Source organism: Epinephelus moara, chromosome 13, assembly GCF_006386435.1.
Source record: "Epinephelus moara isolate mb chromosome 13, YSFRI_EMoa_1.0, whole genome shotgun sequence".
Lineage (NCBI taxonomy): Eukaryota > Metazoa > Chordata > Actinopteri > Perciformes > Serranidae > Epinephelus > Epinephelus moara.
The window spans coordinates 34,054,488-34,076,326 of record NC_065518.1 but is presented as its reverse complement, the minus strand read 5'-3'; the positions used below and the strand labels follow the sequence as shown (position 1 = coordinate 34,076,326).

At 40.4% G+C, this 21,839-nt stretch overlaps 1 protein-coding gene across 5 annotated transcripts in view; it reads left to right on the top strand.

Annotated features, from left to right (window-relative positions):
- LOC126399924 (rho GTPase-activating protein 23-like) overlaps window positions 1-21,839 on the top strand; it is a 92,872-nt gene that overhangs the window by 61,344 nt on the left and 9,689 nt on the right. For 2 of the 5 annotated variants that reach the window (XM_050060265.1, XM_050060262.1), the window contains exons 2-12: window positions 7,614-7,805; window positions 11,422-11,452; window positions 11,737-11,832; window positions 13,527-13,605; window positions 13,688-13,748; window positions 14,889-16,338; window positions 17,628-17,792; window positions 19,757-19,865; window positions 20,240-20,279; window positions 20,414-20,551; window positions 21,524-21,832. In XM_050060265.1, coding sequence (XP_049916222.1) covers window positions 7,614-7,805; window positions 11,422-11,452; window positions 11,737-11,832; window positions 13,527-13,605; window positions 13,688-13,748; window positions 14,889-16,338; window positions 17,628-17,792; window positions 19,757-19,865; window positions 20,240-20,279; window positions 20,414-20,551; window positions 21,524-21,832 — 2,670 coding nt within the window. The remainder of the gene's footprint in view (window positions 1-7,613; window positions 7,806-11,421; window positions 11,453-11,736; window positions 11,833-13,526; window positions 13,606-13,687; window positions 13,749-14,888; window positions 16,339-17,627; window positions 17,793-19,756; window positions 19,866-20,239; window positions 20,280-20,413; window positions 20,552-21,523; window positions 21,833-21,839) is intronic. The other 3 variants (XM_050060263.1, XM_050060264.1, XM_050060266.1) reach the window with 3 other exon arrangements.

Here is a 21,839-nt window from a genome sequence, read left to right as displayed (position 1 = left end):
GAAGCTCAAGCTAAATCCAAGTCAAGGATTACAAATTTACACATTCAAGACTTAGTGCTTTGCATCCTCGGTGCTGATTGTGACATCTGAGTGGCTGATTTAATGTGTAGAAGTGTGTTTTCCATTGATTTACCCTCGACTGTCACCTCTGGCCATAATGCATCAAGCAGACATTGTGCAGAGGTGACCGGGTATCTCAGTTGTGGGGTCTGAAGCCTTGCGACCCCTGGCGTGTGTTAGTGTGTGTGTTTGCTGCACAGACAGTACATGTGCGTGTGAATGTGGAGGTGCTATGCTGAGGGTGTCAAGTGTCGCACCAGCTCCGTTGGGCCACGAGTGGCGATTTCAGTGTTCTGTCGGGGTGGACTGTAGTGATGCCGAACCTCGCTGTATCTGGCTGGCAGTGTTAAGGGGGGTTTCACCTCGCACCTCACCCCGCCCAACCCCCATCGCATCACCAAGAAGACGGGGCTCACGGAGGGTCATACAGCGTCATCGCTTGTCATGGGTAAGAGGGTAGTTTATGAGATTTCCCAGGTACTGCATCAGTAATCCTTCACCATGTCAAAACACATTGGATAAAAGAGCCCAATTTTGTTCCTTACTTTGATAATTGTAACATTAACTATTATGTTTGGCTGCGACTCATTGCTGACTGGTTTGGTTACAAGACTCACATGACTCTCATGGTCTTCAGTGCAGGGAAAGATTAATGAGGGTATTTTTTCTTAATAGTAGAAGCATGTAGGTAGTTCACTTCGGTAATTAGCAGTATAAGGTTGCCTTCAGGTAGTAGGTTGTTTTTGTAACAAAAAAAGTAGGACTTACTTGGAGGACTTACTACAGGACTTACTACAAGGACTTAATGGCGAACATTGTGTATTGTATATCTTCTACATGTACTTTTTCATTACCAAACTTATTAAAGCTGTGTTAATCAGCTACTTTGTCCACTTTTGTGGAGCAGAAGGCCACAAAAAGCTGAACAGGCTGTTAGTATGTATACCAATATAAAGTATAGCACCAGAATTCGTATATAAACCACATAACTGGGGAGGCTGTGATCACATGACCAATGTGCGGACAAGAGTGAAGAGGGACATAGTATTAAGAGTGAAAGTCCGCGTTGAAGGCAGGTGGTGGATGTGTCACAGGACTTTCCCTCAAAAGACCCGTGTTTGTGTCCTGTGTGAAACCAAGTAAACTTTGAATTATTTTACCATGTTTCTTTTCCTAAAGCTGACCTACATAACTTTACATTAGCTACGTAACTTTATGTGAAGTGCGTAACATGATGATGCAATTTGTGGGGCAAAACTTCAGTAGATATCATACACTGTTTCATACCATAGCTGTTGATAGATAAGTTGTGGCCTGGCTAGTGCATTAACACACAGTTAGAATAGAATAGAATAGAATAGAATAGAATAGAATAGAATAGAACAGAAATAACTTTATTTATCCCAAAGGGAAATTCGCCTATTTACAAATCTTTAGTCATGTTTAGTCATGTTTCTGGCAACTTGAATAATTTATGTCCATCTTCACTTTCCTTTTTGCTCTGTTTTTGGTCTCCACCAACTGCGGAGAAAATATCTGGCTCCACTATATTCACCATCATCACAAAGTCTGCCACATTATGATTTGGATTTGATTCAATTAAATTCAGTTGCCTATGAAAGACATTAGACAATATCAGTATATCATCATCTTGTTTGAATGTTTAGGAAGGGGGTGCACTTGGATCATAGATTTTGAATAATAACTAGGTACCAGATGCCAAGATGGTGCCTGTTTATTCCAGTGGAGTTGCTTGCCTGGCACATACGCCCAATAAATTTTCTAGCTTCCGAGTTTACATCCATGGTATGCAGCCCATTGAATATGTGCAGTAGTGTTTCTCCCACTGACCCCACTTGCAAGTTACTGCTTGACTCGTAAACTTTACATTGTGATGATGTCCCAGATTTTAAGATCAGATTTTTTTTTTCTCGGCTTGAGGAAAGTGATACAAATATAAGACCTCCATTGGATCAAAAATTCATAACAGAAAGAGTCATACTTGACCCTTTTTTGCAGTTTGAGGTGTACCGTCAACAATTTTACAGATGTTGCTTTAATAATGGTAGCCTATGTGGAAAATGCTTTTTGGGCCGCAAAGGATTTTTTCACTTCATACCGTGAGCACATACAAAAAATTGGCTGCAAGGCTGAGCAGCATTCTTGGAAGCCTGGCTTGGACAGAAATGATGACACAGAAGTGCCTGGGAATTTCAGAATAAAGGCGTAACTTAAAGATGGGGATAAGTGTTGATGTTTCCACTTCACATTGATGATATTGAATTGTTGTTCATTTAATCAGTATATCGATCCAGACTGATGTATGATAACATTCCTACTGGGTACATCACCAGTATACTGGACTAGCTTTTGAATTTGTCTGTGGTCCATCCTTGTACGTAATAGTTTGACTGCAGCTCTAAAAACAGCCGATGCTGTCATCGGTCTGAAGGGTCCTCATCTCTTTTCTGATCTGATGACTGTGGACAGGTATATTTCCCGCAGGATGCTTTTTCTACCATCTTGCTTTAACCTTTTCCTGTCTGCTCTGATCACTGCAAGAGAAAAGACACCATCACTGACCACCCCTGTCCTTTGCCACTATGTGGGTGTCCTGGTTTTATCACAAGGAGCCAAAGTTGATGTCATTGTTATCAACCTCAAGGGTGACTTTAACCTGTGTCAGGATAGGAGCTGCACAGTGGAGTCGAACAGATTAGCTATTACCAGGCTGTCATCATCCACAGTTTGGAGGAAGATTCAGCACGTGGGGTTTGATTCATTCGAGGGTGTGTGTTATGCCATATCTCTGCGCCTCCTTTAGGTGTTATGTAATATAGCACTGAGGGGGCCTGTTGACTAGCAGAGGGGAAGGGAGATGACGCTGATGTCCTCACTACGCACAGAGCTTTATATAAAATCTTGTGTGTGTTTGCGTATGTGGGTGTGTGGTCGTGCTTTTACATCATCTGTTCAAGTATGCGTCAAGGATCATACAGTTTCCAACACACACTCCTTGTATGTTTGCATGTTGTAGAGTGAGTAATCCCATGTCTAGTATTCACTGTGAGTGTGTGTAAGTGTGTATGTTAGTATCTGTCAGTTTGTATTATCTGATCTGTGTATGTAGGGTGGATGTGTGTCTTTTTGTATTGTCTTTCAGTTCAGCTCATTCTGCACTGGTCTGAATGTCAAATAAACTAAATCATTTCAGTGGCCAACAATAAAGGGGCTGCAATTCAAATGCTAAATCTAAGTGAGCAGTATGAAATGACTAGTGCAGTAGACAAACCACAGAGTAAATTGAGTGAGTGGCCCATGTTAATGATGAGCTATATTTGAGTCAGCACAACAAGCCCTCGTCCTGAAAGAGCTGCACAATCAGGCAGAGTGTTCAGGATCACCTAAGGACTGTTATCTAGGGTAAGAGGGAGAAATACATTCAAAAATATTAGTTATATTTGTTTTTAGGTTCCTTTTATAAATAGGACTACATTATTACAGTTTATCTTATCTTATTATGTCATAATAAAATATTTTCTCACTATCAAATTCTATTAACCAAGTCAAGGGAAACTGGCTGTTGTTAATGTTCAATGCTCGGCTGGAAAATCTCCTTGAAGAAGGTGTTGCCTTTGCTCCTGAAACACAGACAGGAAGGTAGCGAATGTTTGCTCCTCCAGTCACATGCCAGTATGCCCTGAGCCTAGCATGAGCCAAATCATGTGCTGCAACTGCTTTTAGTGTGTGGTGTTCATAGTTGTATGTAAACACTGTTCATCTTACATTACAAATTGAAAAATCTAAACTTGAATTACATTTATTCAACCCTTATTTTAACAAGAGGTCATACTGAGGCCAAGGTCTCATCTACTTTTGTACTGAAAGTAGGGCTGTCAACAAGCTAATTTTGCTACTCTTCAGTTAACTGCACTGTGCACCACAATGTTCTAATGGGAGCTAGCTAGTGCTGCTGCTCATTCAGCCATTACCGCAAGTAACACCAACACACCTGACCCAATAGCATTGCTTTGGAAACATTGTGCCCAACCCATTGTTCCCATGGCAGCCTGGGGGGAGACCAGAGGGTGGGCACCATGTTTCTGCAATGTTTTCCAGACACCAGGACAGCGATAATCGCGAGTATGTGGCACTGTTAGCTAGCTCTCACCTGAGCCGAGTTGTGCACAGTGCAAAGCGGCCAAGGCTAGCTAACTAGTGGAGAATGCAGGGTGGGCAGTGGGCACCATGTTTCTGCATGTTAACGCAGCTAGCAGGCTGTCTGTCAACAAAGCCAACATAAAATAATATAAAAGGCACATCATTTACAACACAAAACATTAAAATTTCACCCTCTCTAAATGGATGGCACTTTAAAATGCAGTGATAAAGGTCACCGATTCAAAGGAGTGCCAGACTAAAGGGAAAGCGTGTTTTTTATTTTATCAAGTCATTTAGCTTTTTTTTTTTTTACTTTTTAATTATTGGTGATGATTCATAACTGATATATTATCGGAAGCCTTATTTTTAAACAATAGTAATATTCATACTGGTTTAAATAAATAATTTGATTGTATTTCCTGATCTTTGCTGAGCAACAGTTTTGTGTGAAAGGAATTAAAGGCCTGTCCCAAATATAGATCAGTTGATTTCAGTGATTGAAGCAAATAGCCTGCTATTAATTGAAGTTTTATGGTATAACAAAATGTGATCATATAGTGATGATACAAGATTTCATGGAAATTAAACAAACGATAACTATTGCTCTTATTGTAATTCACTGTACAAAAACCACAGCTTCCTTTTTTGATGAAAAAGGAAAATACTTTTATTTATGATTGAGTCTTAAGTGTTCAAAAGTATGCAGACATTTCTAAAATGTTTCATGATTCATTATTTACTTTAACTTTACCTTTCTCTTTTATCTGAACCCAGCTCACCCTTAACCTCTAACCTTACTGAGTGAATGCTATTGCATTCAGATTCAATCGTAATCACTGTCTTGCATTTATGATTTGTTATGCATTGGCCATGTTGCCGTCTTTGCCCCACTTGCACTGAATGTACACCACACACTACTTATTCTCTTATATTCTCATGTGTTTTTTTTTTAATGAGAAAAGTTAGAACTAGAGAAATGTAATGAACCAAGCAACAGCATATTGAGTTAAAGGGATGTCAGTGTTAGTTGTGTAAGAGAGCTGTTTACAGGGAGAAAAAAGTCACGATGTTCAATAAAACACACTCTGGCATGTCGGCATTTCACACTGTGACTGGGTGGGCGAGTAAGGTGAGTGTGTGTGAGTGAGAGAGACGGGGAGAGGGAGGTAAATATGTACAACATCTCACCTCTATGTTTGCATTCAGTCATGTGTGAAGTGTCACCTGCAGATATGTCGGATGATGAGGAATCTAACACAACAATGTACCCAACTATCACACACACATACACACACACACACACACAGATATGATAACTTCATGCTCTGGGGCTTCACACAACACGACTCTCCAACACACACACACACACAAACACACATACAGAAATGTCAGTGGGCAGGAAACCTCTGAGGTTATTTCATTCTGTTTAAATAATATACAGTAGGTTATGTAATGCTTTCAGAGTGGGTCCTTTCAAAAGTTTGAGAAAGTAAGTTTGAAGTGTAAACCTTAGAACTATTTTAATTAGATCACTGAATGTTTTCAGCATGTTATGCAGGTTTATATTTGTCTTTCAGTCAACCAACAGATTGTGTCCATTCACTCATATTAAGACAGGGTGTGGTTAGAAATCAAGCCAACACCACCAACTAACATTGCTACTCACTGATTTTAAAGAGTTAATAAATTATTGTTACTGGTTTGACTGTATAATGGGAATATGAATTTTAAACTGATTGGCTTCCCTCTGTGGAAAGTGTGGGTCTCTTCCCTGCTGTTGTTGGAAGCATTCTAGAGTTTGATTCCACAAATCACAGCCATCCACTTCCTGTCTCAAGAAACAGGCTTCCTGTTGTTTTTTGCTGAGTTGGGTTTGCATGTTTTTTGGGGTATAATGAAGGTGTTTGCCTCTAGTGTTGTTGACTTTAACTTATTTTGGTTTGATCTCCCTACTCTAATGATCAAGATCAAAGTTGTTATGTAGATAACTATAGTTTCCAGGTGCTTAATAGTGTTGGGTACTGTTCACATTTGAACTGATACTAGTATCTGGAATTAGGTACCAGTACCCAACAGCTTTTATCAGTAATTTACTCGAGTAAAAATGCCAGCTAATGTCAACCAAGACAAAGAAAAAAGACGTTATTTGCAACAACTCATCCAACTAGCTAATTAGCTGAAGATGTTGATGAAGTTGTTGTTGCCTCTCTTGAAGTGTTGTGTCCATGGAGGGTTCAATCTCAGAACTCATCGGCCATTATCTGATGACGACAGAGTCTCGTAGCTGCAGCCAGTGAAAATCCGAGCCAAGACTTCCTCTTTCACATACATTTTGGCTCATCTCTTAAAAACAGATATTTCCACATGAATGCAGATACATTTTTAAAAGGCTAATATAAAGCTAACTCCTCTTCAGACAACAGCTGATGGGTTCTGAGATTGCATTTCGGCCAATAACACTAACTGTTTACCTGCCACTCAAGCGTGATTGGTCACTTCTACTTGTGTGTACAAACAGACACCAAGACATTTCTGAAACAGAAATCTTGTCCAGTTGCAGACAGATGCTGCACACATATGCGGCTATCTGTTTAGGTATCTTTTGTGTTTATGTTTTATAAAGTGTAACCAAAGTTGGGTTTGATTTTGACTTGCCATTGCTTTGGACTCATTGTGACTCAAACAAGCTGCATGAATTGGTACTAAATAACCAATGTAATTCAGCTGGTACTATAAAGTACCGAGTTCAGTGCCTAATGCTTGAGCTACAGTATATCCCTTTATCAAGGTTAAACATCATGTGGAATAATTGTGCTCAGTGTTGGAGAATCCACTGTGTGATTCTGTATCTGAAACACTAGCTCCATTCCCCCCTCCTGTAGCCTATAGAAATATCAGTGGATGTTTTAAATCACTCTCTATGTAAAGGTGTGTGCTCCCTTTGTCCATTGGTCAGGTGCTCTGTATTTCCAGATCTATGTTTATGAGCCCTAATAATTTCCTGTTGTTCCATGGCTCTTATTTATAGTCAATATATATTTTTAACTCTTCCATTGTTGGCTGGAGGTAATAAATGTGATTATAGGTGTGGTTGTTGTTGAAAATAGAGCTTCCTCTTTAGAGAAAGGAAGTCTCTGAGAAATTCCTGGCATTAGTGTAGTTGTGCCCCGGCCAGATCTGGGCAGAGTCCTCAGTGAATGGACCACATACGCCCACATCCACCCACTCACTCTTCCCTTAAATGCATTCAACTATGGATGAGTACACACTCGCTTTACATGTACTTTAAGATTCACATGGTAAAGTTTTGTCAGTGGTCATTTTTTAACAAAAAGAAAGGAAAGCCAAACGTTATTGATCTAAATTTTTTCTTTATCTTCTCTTCTCAATAGGCTAAAGGACGGAGAGATGGCATGGTGTCGTCCAATGAGAACAGGCGCCGGCCACTGTCATCGGGTGAGGTGGAGGGCGTGTCATGGCAGGGCCCACGGACCATTTTTGTCCAGAAGAACTCACAGGGATTCGGCTTTACTCTTCGCCACTTCATCGTCTACCCACCAGAGTCCTCCCTCCACAGCCTCAAGGTAAGCACACTGCTCTCTGGTGTTCTCTGGATACAACTGTGTAGATTTTAATTGAATTTGAATAATTTTAATCATTTGATACATTCTGATGTTTAGGGCAACTGGCTGCTTTAGAAAAAAATCTCCATCCAAGGCAGCTGCTCAAGCAGCCATAGAGAAGAGAACAAGTGGAAAAACATAAATGGTGTTTGCATCTCCATTCCATCTAACAGTATAAGGCTGATAAAGGCTTAGTAAAAATTCTCTTTCACAATTAAGATCATTTCAATCTGATATCTGACATGGGTTGCTTTTAAAAATAGATGTGAACAGTCAGTCAAATAGTGGGAATCACAAATTCTGCACTAGCTTTTATAGCTACAGTATGACTGTAGCTGTGAAGGGACTTAATCCTATTGTTTTTAGGCATGATAGTAACATGGATCAATGTACAGGGTGGAACATAGATTAATACAACATAGGTCATTTGTGAGATTCACAGAGATCCGATGAGTTTTTGTCTGCCCGCATGCCTTGAGGTACCATAATGTACCAGGTACTTTACCTGGCTTATATTATGATGTGTCAAGCTGGGACTGTTAATTAGCCTGGGTTGGGTTGAGCTGTTTTGATTTAGCACACACCAGCCAGTGTTTCCGCTCGCACCACTACTATAAAATCTCCTCGTACATAATAAATTCACTACCTCCACTTTAAGCAGTCACAGTCGGGGATGAGAGAGGATTATAAATAAAACACCCCCAGATATGGGTGCTCCGATTGACTGGCCACTGAGTGTTATTGGCAGATATGCCTTGTCAATAGTTTAAAGGCTGATCAAAAGAGCCGATCAGTAACTCTCTCTAATAATACTACATGGTGAACAATGAATTGGTGTTGACATCTGCAAGAGGAGAACTACTTAACCACTGTAAGAAGTCAGACGAAACTAACTGATGGAGGTTGCATTGAGCTACACTATGATGCATTCAAGCTCTATTCAGTAGAAATGAGTTTTGAGCGAAGGTAAATTATAACATTGTCATGGTGTGTTCAAATGTAATCTTGTGAAATATGGGTTTGGGCAAGAATCTTGAATAAATACAGCTGCTTTAAGGAGAAATCTGTTGTGTCTTCACAACAATATAAGAAAAGATATTAGAGAAAGCATTATGATATATCATATAGAGTAAAAGGCTTTTCAAGAAGTTATTAAAAAACATGTTTTTCATGTGAAAGAAGGTTATTATAAAGGTAGTTTCATGAATGTGTATGACTGAATTTGTGCTCATTCAAAGGCAGTGTAATGAAGGGCTGAATGACTTAAAGACAGTTCAGTTATTTTTTTTATAATGAAGATTTCTTTCTTTGCCTGGAACAAAAGGGGGGATAACAACAAAAGAAACAACAACAAAAAAATATCTGTATTGGTATCAGCCCAGAATGTCACAGTCAGTGCATCCCTAATATAAATGAAAAAATAGACAATTAGCTAAATAGACATATGTTACTTTTGACTTAGTCAAACAGAAGGCTTGTTAAATTAGCCTAATTATGTTGCCCAACATAGGGGCAAATACCAAACTCACTGAAAATGGCATAAGCTTAATTGAAATGACCTTGTGACAGTTTTTCTTTTAGTTGCACTGGTTGTTAAATTAGTTTGTAAACTTAATATCTAGTCCTGTCTTTAATTGACCAAACAGCAGTTGTAATAGGTGTAAAGAGCAAAAACCACATACAATTTTACTAGCTACAATGTAGTACCATGTACTTTAATACAGTACTGGACCTGGCTCTGCAATCTCTTGCCCTGAACTCATGTCCCCTTACCTTTGTAAATGTCCACAGAGAATGATTCCCAATGACTTTGGTGACGTGTGGACGATTTTATCTGGCACAATCAGCAGGTCAAACTTTTACTTTATCTAGTGAAATATTTCCACATCTATTAGATGGATTAGAACAGATTTATTTAGCACAATCATTAGGTCAAAAATTGTATTTAATTTGTGACCAAATACCTGCAAAACTAATGACATTTCCATCAGCCTTAGTTGCACTTTATGTTTAGTGCTAATTATCAACAAAATCCAGTTTCTGTGTGCACATTTATGTTTTATTCTTTAACACAAAATTTCCCTCTTGACAGTCCCCCTAAACTGACACAAACTCAGATATTGAGTCATATTAAATCACAGTAGGCCTATCTTATGATAGTAGATAGTAACAAATATGTCAAAGCATGTGAACATATATTTTTTTAAATAACCATAATACATATTTATGCAATACAGATGTGAATTTACATTGTTGTCATCATATAGCATGTTGACAACACTGACAGAGCATGACAACACAAGGTCTTTTAATGGATACCAGAGCAGCTAACGCTGTAGACTAGTCTCATGTTATCCACTCAACTAACACTTCTCACTCAAGGGTTAAACCTATGTGGTCAACTTAAAGGGCTGTGTCACATTTTAAAACAATTATTTTATTACTTGCAGTAAACTAAGCTTACTATGTAATAAGCTTGATGATAATCTTATTTGTACCTAATTAATAATCTTCTTTCCTCAGTTATAAGTAAGTGTCTGATAGAGACTCTCTTGTTTGCAAAATGATTAAACTGTTAGTTTTCATATATTATGTCAAGGTTGTAACCAGCAGATCTTAACTTGACTACTGCTCCGAGGCTTAATTAAATGCATGTTACTGACTAGTTTGCTACTTATTTTTTATTTGGTAAATCTGACCTTAAACCGTGGCAAGCTGTGCTATAGATGGAGATGCTGTAAAAATAAACTGGTGTTTATGCAGGACCAGGTCATCATGAACTAGTTTTAGCATGCACCCTCATCCAAAAACACAAATTGCTAATTTAACATTTATATTAGTTTCATTTTTGCATTATGCTATTTTTTCAGCTCTAGCTCCATACTAAACTCACAGAAAATCAATATCAATTCTTATCCTTTTCCCTTATCTAACTCTCAGGAAACTGAACAAGTGCAATTTTGGACTAATGTTGTGCCAGTAATGGCAATATTTGCATGTTTGATCAGTCTGTATACTACATATGGTAAAAAAACAAACAAAAAAAACTGTGCTGATGTCATAAAGCTGACAGGCTTAATTGTGTACTTGTGTGCACTGTCAAGGTGCATTTAACATTGTAAGCCAGTCTGACCATTTTTCTGATGTGATCCAGACTCCACCGCTACATACACTAACTGTAGTACTGTAGAAAGTATGGTAATGTCCTTCTGGCCCAGAGAGAGATTGGTGTTGTGTAGCAGCATACCTCAGTCTCTGTGTAGAGCCTTTTGTGTGTCCAGGTCAGGAATGAGCTAACTCAGCGAAGCATCAAAGCCTACAGATAGACCCAGCCAACAGGCCTGCCAGTCAGACAGACAGACAGACAGACAGATAGACAGACAGCCAAACTGACAGAGTGACAGAGAGTCCATATGTCAGTCAGTGAGACAGTCAGACATTCTGTCAAATAGTAAATCCGTGCGACAGTCAGCTGTCAGAGCTGGGCTATGACTGGCGGGTTGGGTTGAATATGAGCTGAACAGCGCCTCCCTGTGGTCCTCTTCCCCTTTACACCTGTTCTGTGTTTCTCCCACAGGATGAGGAGAACGGAAATGCAACTGGAAAAGGTGAGTGTATCTGCAACCAGCCACGCACTCTTTTAAAATGTTCAGGCAGTCAGCTCTGATGAGTCAGTATATTTCTATAATTGTCTTTACATGCCTTTGGGACTCATTAGGATCTAGTGTATCTATTGTTGTACGTTATAATGTAGGAATGTTTGGGATGTGTGGGGGAAACTTCATGTTTCCATATGTAGGTGGAGGTGATTCAGCTTTGTGGGTTTGGTTGATATTTTCAGTACAGGGAATGTATGTGTGTGCACATAATCTGTATGTATGTGTTTTTTAAGCAGGTTGTCAGCGGTCTCGTTTGGAGCCAATGGACACCATTTTTGTGAAGAGTGTCAAAGAAAATGGCCCCGCGCAACAAGCTGGACTGTGTACAGGTAGAAAACACACACACACATATTCAGGAAACCTATGAAAGACATGCAATAGATACACAGCAGAACCTGGGTCCTCACACTTGTTTAAATATCTATTTAGTGTTCTCTGTCCAGCTGCCGAAATTCAAATCCGACATCACTTCACCTTCAATCATTACTGAGTGCTAACAGCAATAAACTTAACAAGCAGCAGCAAGAGTTTTTTGCTCTGGGTTTTTTCTCTCCGCTTCATACAGGCTGCCCTTTAATGGCTTAAAGACTAATTTAAAACCCTTGAAAATCCAGTGGTGGTAATTGCAGGGATATACACTTTGGGACCTTATGACATCACTGTTGTGGTTACAGGTGTAACAGAGCACACTTCTGCTCACATCCAGCCACAGATGGGTGATGCTGGCTGTGGTTAGAGGTAAAACAGGCTTGAAAGTTTCAATCAGAGAGGGCAGCAAAACACTGCCAAAGTTACTCTTAAAAGGTATTCTATGCTATGTCCGCTCTGCAGTTCGCCTCCGTAGCTTCTTCTTGGAAGTGTGCTGTTTATGGTGTGGCACCTGCTTGCTACCTTTTTATCAAGTCCTGATCTCACCTATGCCCAGGAACGTCCCACATGCAAATTAGTTTTTTGCAGGATGGCAAAAGCATGATCCGTCCTACTCTCCCTCCAGTTGGCTAGTATTTGTTGCCTTCGTTGGTTGGATTGGTTTGGTGTAGGTATGAGGTGTGAGAATGGTTAGGGGTAGTGTAAGAATATCAGGGTAAGTCAATCAGAGGCAAAGTAAGACAGGGCATGGCGTGTACGCTGTTGCCATCCTAATAAAAACAAATTTGTGCCCCAAACACACAAAATAAGCAGAAAATAAGAAAATTCTGGCAGAGGGCAGATTCTTTCCAGAAACAGACATGGCCACACACCGCTAGTGGATCATGAGTGATTATAAGTGATTGAGAGGGATTACTCTATTGTCTATAGAACATTTTTTAAGGAATATCTTGCATACTGTGTGCAGACTAAGGGTGTTTCTACACCTAAACTGTTTGGTTTGGTTAAAACAAACTCTGGTATGTTTACCCATTTAGTGTGTTTCTTTTATGCTGGTGTGAAAGCTTTCGAGCAGACTGGTGCAACCAGCCACAGGATTTTTTCTGATCAATCAGACAGTCTAAAGCAACTAAAACTGTGGTGTGTTGAGCTTGTATCCTACTCTGAGTACTAGCGTTGGGTACCGAAACCCGGTGCCCCTGTTTAAGTGTTTTGCATTCATTCATATTAATATATCTAAAGCACTATTCGGACGGGATTAGTTTTACATAGGTACGTGGGGTAAAGTAATAATTACCAGAGATTTTAGTCCCGTCCGAATAGTGCTTAAGTGTACTTTCAACTGTTACAGGTAATATAGTCAAGTTTAAACTTGCCTTTGCAATAAAAAAAGACGCTCTTTCACATCGCTGATCATTCTTTTGTGCTTTTTATTGAAAAAGTACTGTTATAGAAGTAAGAAGATTTAGTGCGTTAAAATACAGAAGTGAACACAGCATTTAATGTTGTTGTTCTGTGGAAAGCATCACTGAAGAGCCTCTGGTTCAATTGTGTCCCCCTGCTTCTAAAGCCAAAGCCTTTCCTGCAACACATACATAATTCCCCCCTCTTCTATGCGTGTGTGTGTGTGTGTGTGTGTGTGTGTGTACTCCAGGGGACAGGCTGGTGAAGGTGAATGGGGAGAGCATCCTGGGGAAAACCTACTCTCAGGTGATCGCACTCATCCAAAACAGGTGGGTGTTGATAAACCTTATTATATGTTCCCCCTGACCTGTTATTTATTTTGTTAATATATTTTCTTTTTTTTTTTTATAGTGAAAACATTCTGGAGCTCTCCATTATGCCCAAAGATGAGGATGTGTTGCAGTTGGTAAGTGTGAGTATTGTCTTTCTTCTATTTTCTCTTCTTTCCTTCTTTTCACCTCGTCAGTGTGTTAAGTCTCAGCAGTTAGCTAGGCTGTTTGCATAATAGCAGGGATTGTGTATTGCCACGGAAATCTGTTATTGTGCATGAGCAGATAGAATTGTACCGTTATCAGTCGACATACAACAAAATGAGTTTGAACAGATGGGTATCAAAGATTGCATGAAAGAAGGACAAACAATTAAAAACATGGATTTTTATGATCATTATTATTATTATTGTCATAATTACATTTAGAAATACAGTAAAATGGAAGACAAAGCATAGAATAAAATAAATTAATGGCATTGTCTATTTAGATAGACAAGAAATACAGCAACATTACAGTGGAAGCCCCTGTCTGCCGATGTTATAAAACAAAGATCCCTAGTATTATTTAGTAGAATTTTTTATTTAACTTTTTTTTTTTATTAAATTATCATAAATTATTTAGTGTCTTAAAATCATGACTAAGTATTTTAAAATATTGGCTAAGTATCTCAATATATGACTTAGTATCATAAATTATTTACTTAGTATCTTCAAATACTGACTAAGTATGTTAAAATAACGAGAAACTTTATTTAAAATAATGACTTGGTATCTGAAAATAGTGACACAGTATCCTGAAAGAAGGACTAAGTACAAACAATGAAAAACTTTCTTTGCTTAAATTAATGAGAAACTTTATTTCAAATGACTTATTATCACAAATAACAATTTAGTGTCTTAAAATACTTAAGTATACTTAAACAAGACTCAATACTTGTAAATACTTCTAATACTTTAATAAGACTTAGTATCTCAAAATAATGAGAAGTTTATTATTTTGACACAGGTCCTCAGTATAAACACAGGATCGTTTTTTTCAGCACACTGGCTGAAATTGGCTTCCATACAGTCATAAAGTGCCACAAATTTCCATAAAGGAAAAATAGTTTTAGTGTTGGTTGCATGATAACGATCTAGTTTTTACAGGACAAAAGAAAAAAATATTGCTGCATGATATATGTTGCATCTGCCTCACTCTGCCCTCTAGCTGTTCCCTTCATCTTTGTTCTTTTCTCTCTTCTCTCATGGTTTACACTGTGTCTTAACCCGTCTTGTCCTCAGGCGTACTCCCAGGATGCCTACCTGAAAGGCAATGAGCCATATTCAGGTGAGGCCCAGAACCTCCCTGCGCCGCCGCCTCTCTGTTACCCTTCTCCCAAGCCCAGCTCCACTGCCCCACAGCCCAGCCACAACCTCCACAGTCCCCTGGACAACTGGCAGTGCCGACCTGGCCCTGCCGCCTCTCCACTGGACAACCGCCCCCCTGCTGCTTCTACCCCCACCTCCGGCTGGCCCGGAGGTCCTGAGGATTCCAGTGGTCACTTTGCCCCATCAGGGCGGCACAGAGGCCGCTCCTCTTCAGCCATCAGTGTGCTGGACTTTCACTTTGCTAACCACAATGCTGCCATCGCCTCTGCAACGCTGCCTCCACCACGGAAGAGCAGCCTGCCGGCCTCTGCCCGCACTCACACCGATGCTCTCTGCCACCAGGCTCTGTCGGACTGGTACTACAGCCAAGCTGAAGCTGCAGAGCACATGTCCCCCCGCCACCGCAGTATATCTCAGGATTGTTTAGCAGAGCTGGGACTGGGATTGGCCCTCGGCCCCGGACCCACACCTGCTTCCACAACCTCTGCTGAGCAACGCAGAAGAGAAACCCTCGTGTGCCACCACCAGGCAGCTGCTGCTTCCCATGATTCCTATTGGCTAGGGGGCTGGGGTGGTGTGTCAGGACCAGGAAGCAGGTCATGTTCAGAGAGCCTCCTGGCAGCATACGCAGAGTACGAGCATAACTATGGGCGTTCTGTGGAAACACTGGCACAAGCCTCTGCACTGGTGTCGCCACGCTATGAACACTCTGCACAAGCCTCCCAAATGGCAAAATTCAGAGAGCAGAAAGTTTCAGCAGGGCATCAGCACAAAACCACAGTGATACCCTCCATCACAGCCTCCTCCACAGTGCCTCCTAGTGGCAGGCAGTCAGGTCAGCAAGTAGCTGAACCCCAGACAAGGCGCGTAAAAGATGAAGAGCTTGTGGGCTACAAAAGCTATAGCCCTTCTTTCTCTCGCAAAGCTGGCCACCTCCTCCAGCAGGCCCACTCCTTCAGAGAGCCCAGCTACAGCGGCCCTCACCTCAACTGGAGCCCCGGCAGCAGCGGCAGCCCTGCAGACAGTGAGGGGGGGATGGTACCCAGGCCACAGTCTACCCCCGCCCTGTCTGCATCAGAGGAGGAAAGAGCCCGACTGGGTGAGGACAGGGAGGTCATCTCCCCCATCACCCTGCATCAAGAGGTGGTCCTTAGGCAGAAGCCACCCTCTGGCCGCCGCACCCCTGTTCAGGCTGTTCGACATCCCCACTACACCACACCTGCGGAGTCACCGGAGCCCCCTGGTTTGGAACCCACACGAGGGACCCCCTCTCCTGTTGCTGGGGGGCCCGGCCCCAACCGCAGGGCTAATGGTAGCCTGGCACAGCATGCATACAACTCCCTGTCCTCTATTCCCTTCATAGGTTAGTGACCTTTTCTCTGTAGCAACAGCTCTGGCTATCAGAAGATGACACATCTTGTCAACACTGTAAAGAAATTGACCTAAAAAATGTCCTGATAATGCAGTACAATGTAATGTAAGTTTACATCAATTGGTTATAATATTAAAAGTGGTGTAAAATTCAGAAAGGTCTTTAAGAAGATGAGATAACATTACACCATCTCAGTGTTATGAATTGCTGAAATTTATGAAATTCATTAACAGGCACATTTTTGTATATTTGGAACTGTTATTATGTTGTCTGTTGCTACAGAGCTCTTAAATATATTTCACTTGATGTATGTGAGACTTAAGTTCTGTCTGTGTGTTTATATCCTTTTCGACATTTTGTGTTTATACCTGTCAGTGTGTGTCATATACATGTCAACATAATGCTTGTGCCCTCAGTACATTTAGTTTTTTGTGTGTTTAAATCTGTGTTGATGAATGTTTTTGAGTTGTTACGTGTCCAATGTTTGTATACTGTAAATACGCAACAGTAGATGGAGTTGAAGTTGTGGAAACATTTCGTAGAAACATAGCTGCTCTGGGGTCAGAAATAATCTTAGATGTTCAGTCAGCAGGCCAAAGAACATAACTGTAGACCGAAGCTTGGTGTAAAAGGAAAAGAGTATGAGAGGAAAACTGCTGAGGCCAACAAACTGAAAATATACAGACTTGTTGATACTAGGTATATACGATATGGATTTCTTTTTTTCAGACAATACAAAAATCCGATAAATACCAGCTTCTAACATCCGATTCCAATGAAAGAACCGATAATGTCACATTTTTGTATTTTAAAAAGAAGTTTATAACCTGTAGTTTATGCATACCTAAGGATAAGAAAGGCTAAGATGAAGTGACCAAAGATGGATGATTTAATATTCCAAAGCTCTGACCTTAACAAATCTAACTGACACCACTATTGTTTACACAGCAAAATGTTCTTCAAATGTTCATTTATTTTTTCCAGTTAAGTACATCACAAACTTCACAAAGAGTAATATACAGAGAGCAATTTGCCTTAGAATTCAAATTAAATTCTTTGACATAGTCTGTTCCTGCATTCAGGTTTGTCAGGTAACTTATGTTCCCTGTGAAAAACTGGTTCTCCATCAAAGGTTATTTCTGCCTCCAGAGTTGCTTCGCCTCACAGAGATGTTCTAACAACCTAAACACCACCTGTGGAAACTCTTAGCTTGTCTTGTCCTGTCAGTGTGTTTAATCATCTCTCATCCCTTGTTGCTCACCCGTGATGATGACTTGCAGATGAACCCACCAGTCCTAGTATTGACCTACAGGCCTGCTATGTACCAGCCCGCTCTGTTGTGTCCAGTTCCCAGGCCTCCACTATGGCCACCCTCACTTCCACCTGTGTCTCCCCCACCCTCTCCTCCATCTCCCCCTTTGTCCGACTTCGTTCTCAGGACTGCAGTGAGTCTCTCTCACCCACTCTAAATACTGGAAGGCTTCACAAGGCTAGGCCAATATACAGTATGTTCTCCAGTATGCTGGAACTGACATTGCCAAACATCACGGCCAATGTTTTTGAATCAAAATGACAAGCAGTTATGTAATGCCTTTATTTTGGCACACTGATATATTTGTCTAGCCTCAGCCTCAGACTCATCTTAAAGGAGTACAGTGACATTTGCAAATGAAGAATTCCCCTCGTTTTTTAGGGAAACAAAATCTGAACCCAAGAATTCATCTCTTTATAAGGAAGTACTTAAAGCCACTGTGTGTAGAATTTGAAAATCTCTGACTTTGGCACTTTCTACTGGTATCTAAAAACACAGTGACACACATAAGATATGGGCCACTCGCTCCAGAAGTATTTGTTACCACTCATTCAAACCACTGAATGTTTTCTTTTAATGAGATTCTACATTCTCTTTAATATAGACATGTTTTTTTATCAATTTGGTAGTGCAGATGGTTGTAAACACTATCAGTAATGCAAATCAGAGCTGGAACAAATTCAGAATGCTTTGTTGCTGCAGTTGGGAGCACAGTAACCGCAGTTGTCCAAAAGGGAAATGACTAAAAGGGGACCTCTTATGCTCAATGTTGGGTTCATACTTTGGTTGGGCTTTTAGTAGAACATGTTTGCAGGCTTTAGTGACCAAAACACACTTTATATTCCTCATACTGTCTGTGTTGGAACACGTGTATTCACCCTCTGTCTGTTTTAGCGCCTGTCTCTTTGAGCCCCCCTCTTGAAAAAGCCCAGTGTGCTCTTATTGGTCAGCGTTTCTGGATCTTCCACATCTCAATGTCTCTGCACGTTCTCAGCGGGTGTACAGAGGATAGCAGCACCTTCTTCCTTGAAAAATCACCAATAAAAGCTTCTAAACCAAAATCTTAACATCAGCAACCAAGATTACAGGTTGACATTAGCATGTAGCTACATGTAGCATTATGCTTGCAGCCAGGGAATGACTGTGAATAGTGGCATTTTCTCCCTTAGAGATCACCACTAAAAGCTCCTAAACGCAACAGGAATATGAATCAAAATTGGGCAGAAATAACAATATCGGCAACCAAGATTACATGTCTCCTTGACGTTAACATGTAGCTACATGTGTAGGCTACGTAATGTAAACACTGGCAGTGACATGCCTGGAGCAAATCACCATATAAAGAAATCCTTTATGAGCTGATGTCAGCTTGTCAGTATTAAAACCATCTGAAGCCTAAGGTTTTTGCTCACAGGGATTACTTTTACATACAATTACCTCATTATTTGAAATTTTGGCCACATTTAATATGAACATGCGACATTGTAACATAACATATGACAGAAAATAAGCAAAACACAATAGGTCCCCTTTAAAGTAAATGTATTATTAAGTTTCAGCAAATTCTGGTCTTTAGTCTTTGTCTTGTAGCTTTAGTGTTTGCCATGCAACAGAATAGAATTTTAAGATTTTATTTATGATTGCATGTTTCGCCCCCAAAACCCATCTTGGCTCATAGTTGATTGTCTTGTTATATGGCATCAAAATGATTTGAAAAATGCTACAATCATAAAAAAAGTTTCAGAGTTAAAGGTGTTGTCCTCACGGTATGCTTAATACATTGGCAATACATTCTCTTAATTTTCATTTAAATGTGCCTGATAACAAAGGGACAGTGCATGCTGTTAGTATTGTAGGGTAAGATGTATCCAAAAATTTGAACTAAAAATCCAAATGTCATGGTATTCCTTTAATATGCAGTATGTACATGTTTAACCCCTTAATTCATCCGCCTGGCTAATGTTACTCTCACAACAAATCACTTCAGTCACTTATCTTGTTGTCATTTCACATGTCACTACCATACATTACATATTGTTTTACCCTCTGTGTCTCCTCCTCCTCTTTCCCTGTCTTACTTGTCTTCTCTCCCTTCAGGCAGTATTAAAGGTCGCCGCTCCTCTTACCTGTTGGCCATCACCACTGAGAGATCCAAGTCCTGTGACGAGGGTCTAAACACCTTCAGGGAAGAAGGCCGAGTATTCTCGTAAGAACTCACAGCAGCATTCTTTACTAAAACAGGCCTATTAAAGTCCCAGAAATGAGTTTGTTTTGTTCCAGTAGTCTATATAGGAGGTTCCCCAAAACTGACAAACATCAGTTACACTAAAGAAAGCTTTAATAATCAGAGTGGCACTTACAGTATTCATCATCTGTGATATGTACTATTAATTTATTCCCATTAAAGAGTAAAGCTACATATTAAAAATTACTATTTACTTTTAGTATGCATATTTCTCTTCTAAAGCTGCTCACCTGTGATTTCTGTAAAAAGAAAAAAAAAAACAACTGTCCATAGCAACCCCTTTGAAACCCTTCAGAAGTGCTGCTTCTCTAACTTGTGTGCTTCCTCTTCCACAGCAAACTACCAAAAAGGGTCAAGAGCTTTTTCACCGATGGGGTGAGTGTTCAACACAGTTGTAATCATTAGACCCGACGATCCATGTACTTTATATTTCTATTATTTTCATATTCCAGCAACCAAGCAAACACCATCTAGTGTGCAGCCCATAACACCCATAAACTGTGTTTCAGTCTCTGGAGAGCCTGCGAGCCCAGGAGGAGGCCCGCTCCAAACGCCACTCCACCTCTGAACTGGGAACCATCACCTTCAGTGATGTTCGCAAGGAAGGCTGGCTGCACTACAAACAGATCCTCACAGAGAAGGGAAAGGTACAACACACTGCTTTTACACACTTCGAGAAAACTGATGCCTCCATAAACACTGTCACTGCACCTCTCAAGCTCTCCATCCTACTAAAGCACAGCTGCATTTTACAATAATAATGTTGGCAGATTTACTACGTGGAAATCATTGTAGTTTTATAAACACGGGTCATTGATTTCAGACAGAAGCAGATTCCTCATTTCTACTCAACAGCTGTCAATTTTCTTAGCTGAGCTATCAGGGCGACTTAATCACCTGTAGCTAGCTAAAGTTAGCTAATTAAGCTTCCTGAGATGATTAAAAACTCAGTCACGATAATTTTATAATTATTGGTAAAATAGTCTTACATATACATTTGATGCCTACTTACATAATATCATGTTAGCTCAGTTTATGATGCAAAAACAGAGTAAAGGCTACAGTTTACAGATGCCAGGTAGATGTTACAGTAGTTCTGCTACATGGTTGGCACACAGAAGAATTTTGATTTCTGCAGTTTGACATTAGATGCCACTATATCCTACACACTGGACCTTTAAATGTATGCTATATTTAGAATATATTCACTGTTTTACATTGCCGTCATACAGCCCTTTCCGACGAGGATCGAAAGCATAAAGCCACAAGACTCTACTGACAAAAACAGTAATCTTACTTGGGAGAACACCGGAGTTGCCGGCCTGCTGTTGTCTCGATTGGTTAGTGTGTAAGATAAAGTGAAGCAATATTCCAACGATTGGGTTTATTAAAGTTGCTAGCAAGGTAACACAATATGTAAATTAACACAGCAGAAATGTCAGATAGGTGGGACTATAAATTATATATCTTGAAACGTTACAGTTAAAGTTGAAAAAGACAACAGAAATCAACAAATATGCCAATTTGACATATTTCGGAAGTTGTTGTTTTTAGCATGACGTCACACTGATTTGGTCTTTTCAGTGTTGTGTTCTTGTTTCTATATGTCGTCATTGTAGAAAGTAGGGGGTGGCATGCGACCATGGAAGCGGGTCTTCTCCGTACTCCGTTCCCATTCGCTCTTCCTCTACAAGGACAAGCGAGAAGCCGTCCTTCACGGGGCAGGGGCGGGGCCCAGCCAAGACGAGCATCCTCCAATCAGCATCCGCGGCTGCCTGATCGACATCGCCTACAGTGAAACCAAGCGTAAGCACACCCTGAGGCTGACCACGCAAGATTTCTGCGAGTACCTGCTGCAGGCCGAGGACAGGGATGACATGCTGGCCTGGATCAAGGTCATCAGGGAGAACAGCAAGACCGACAACGAGGTTAGAG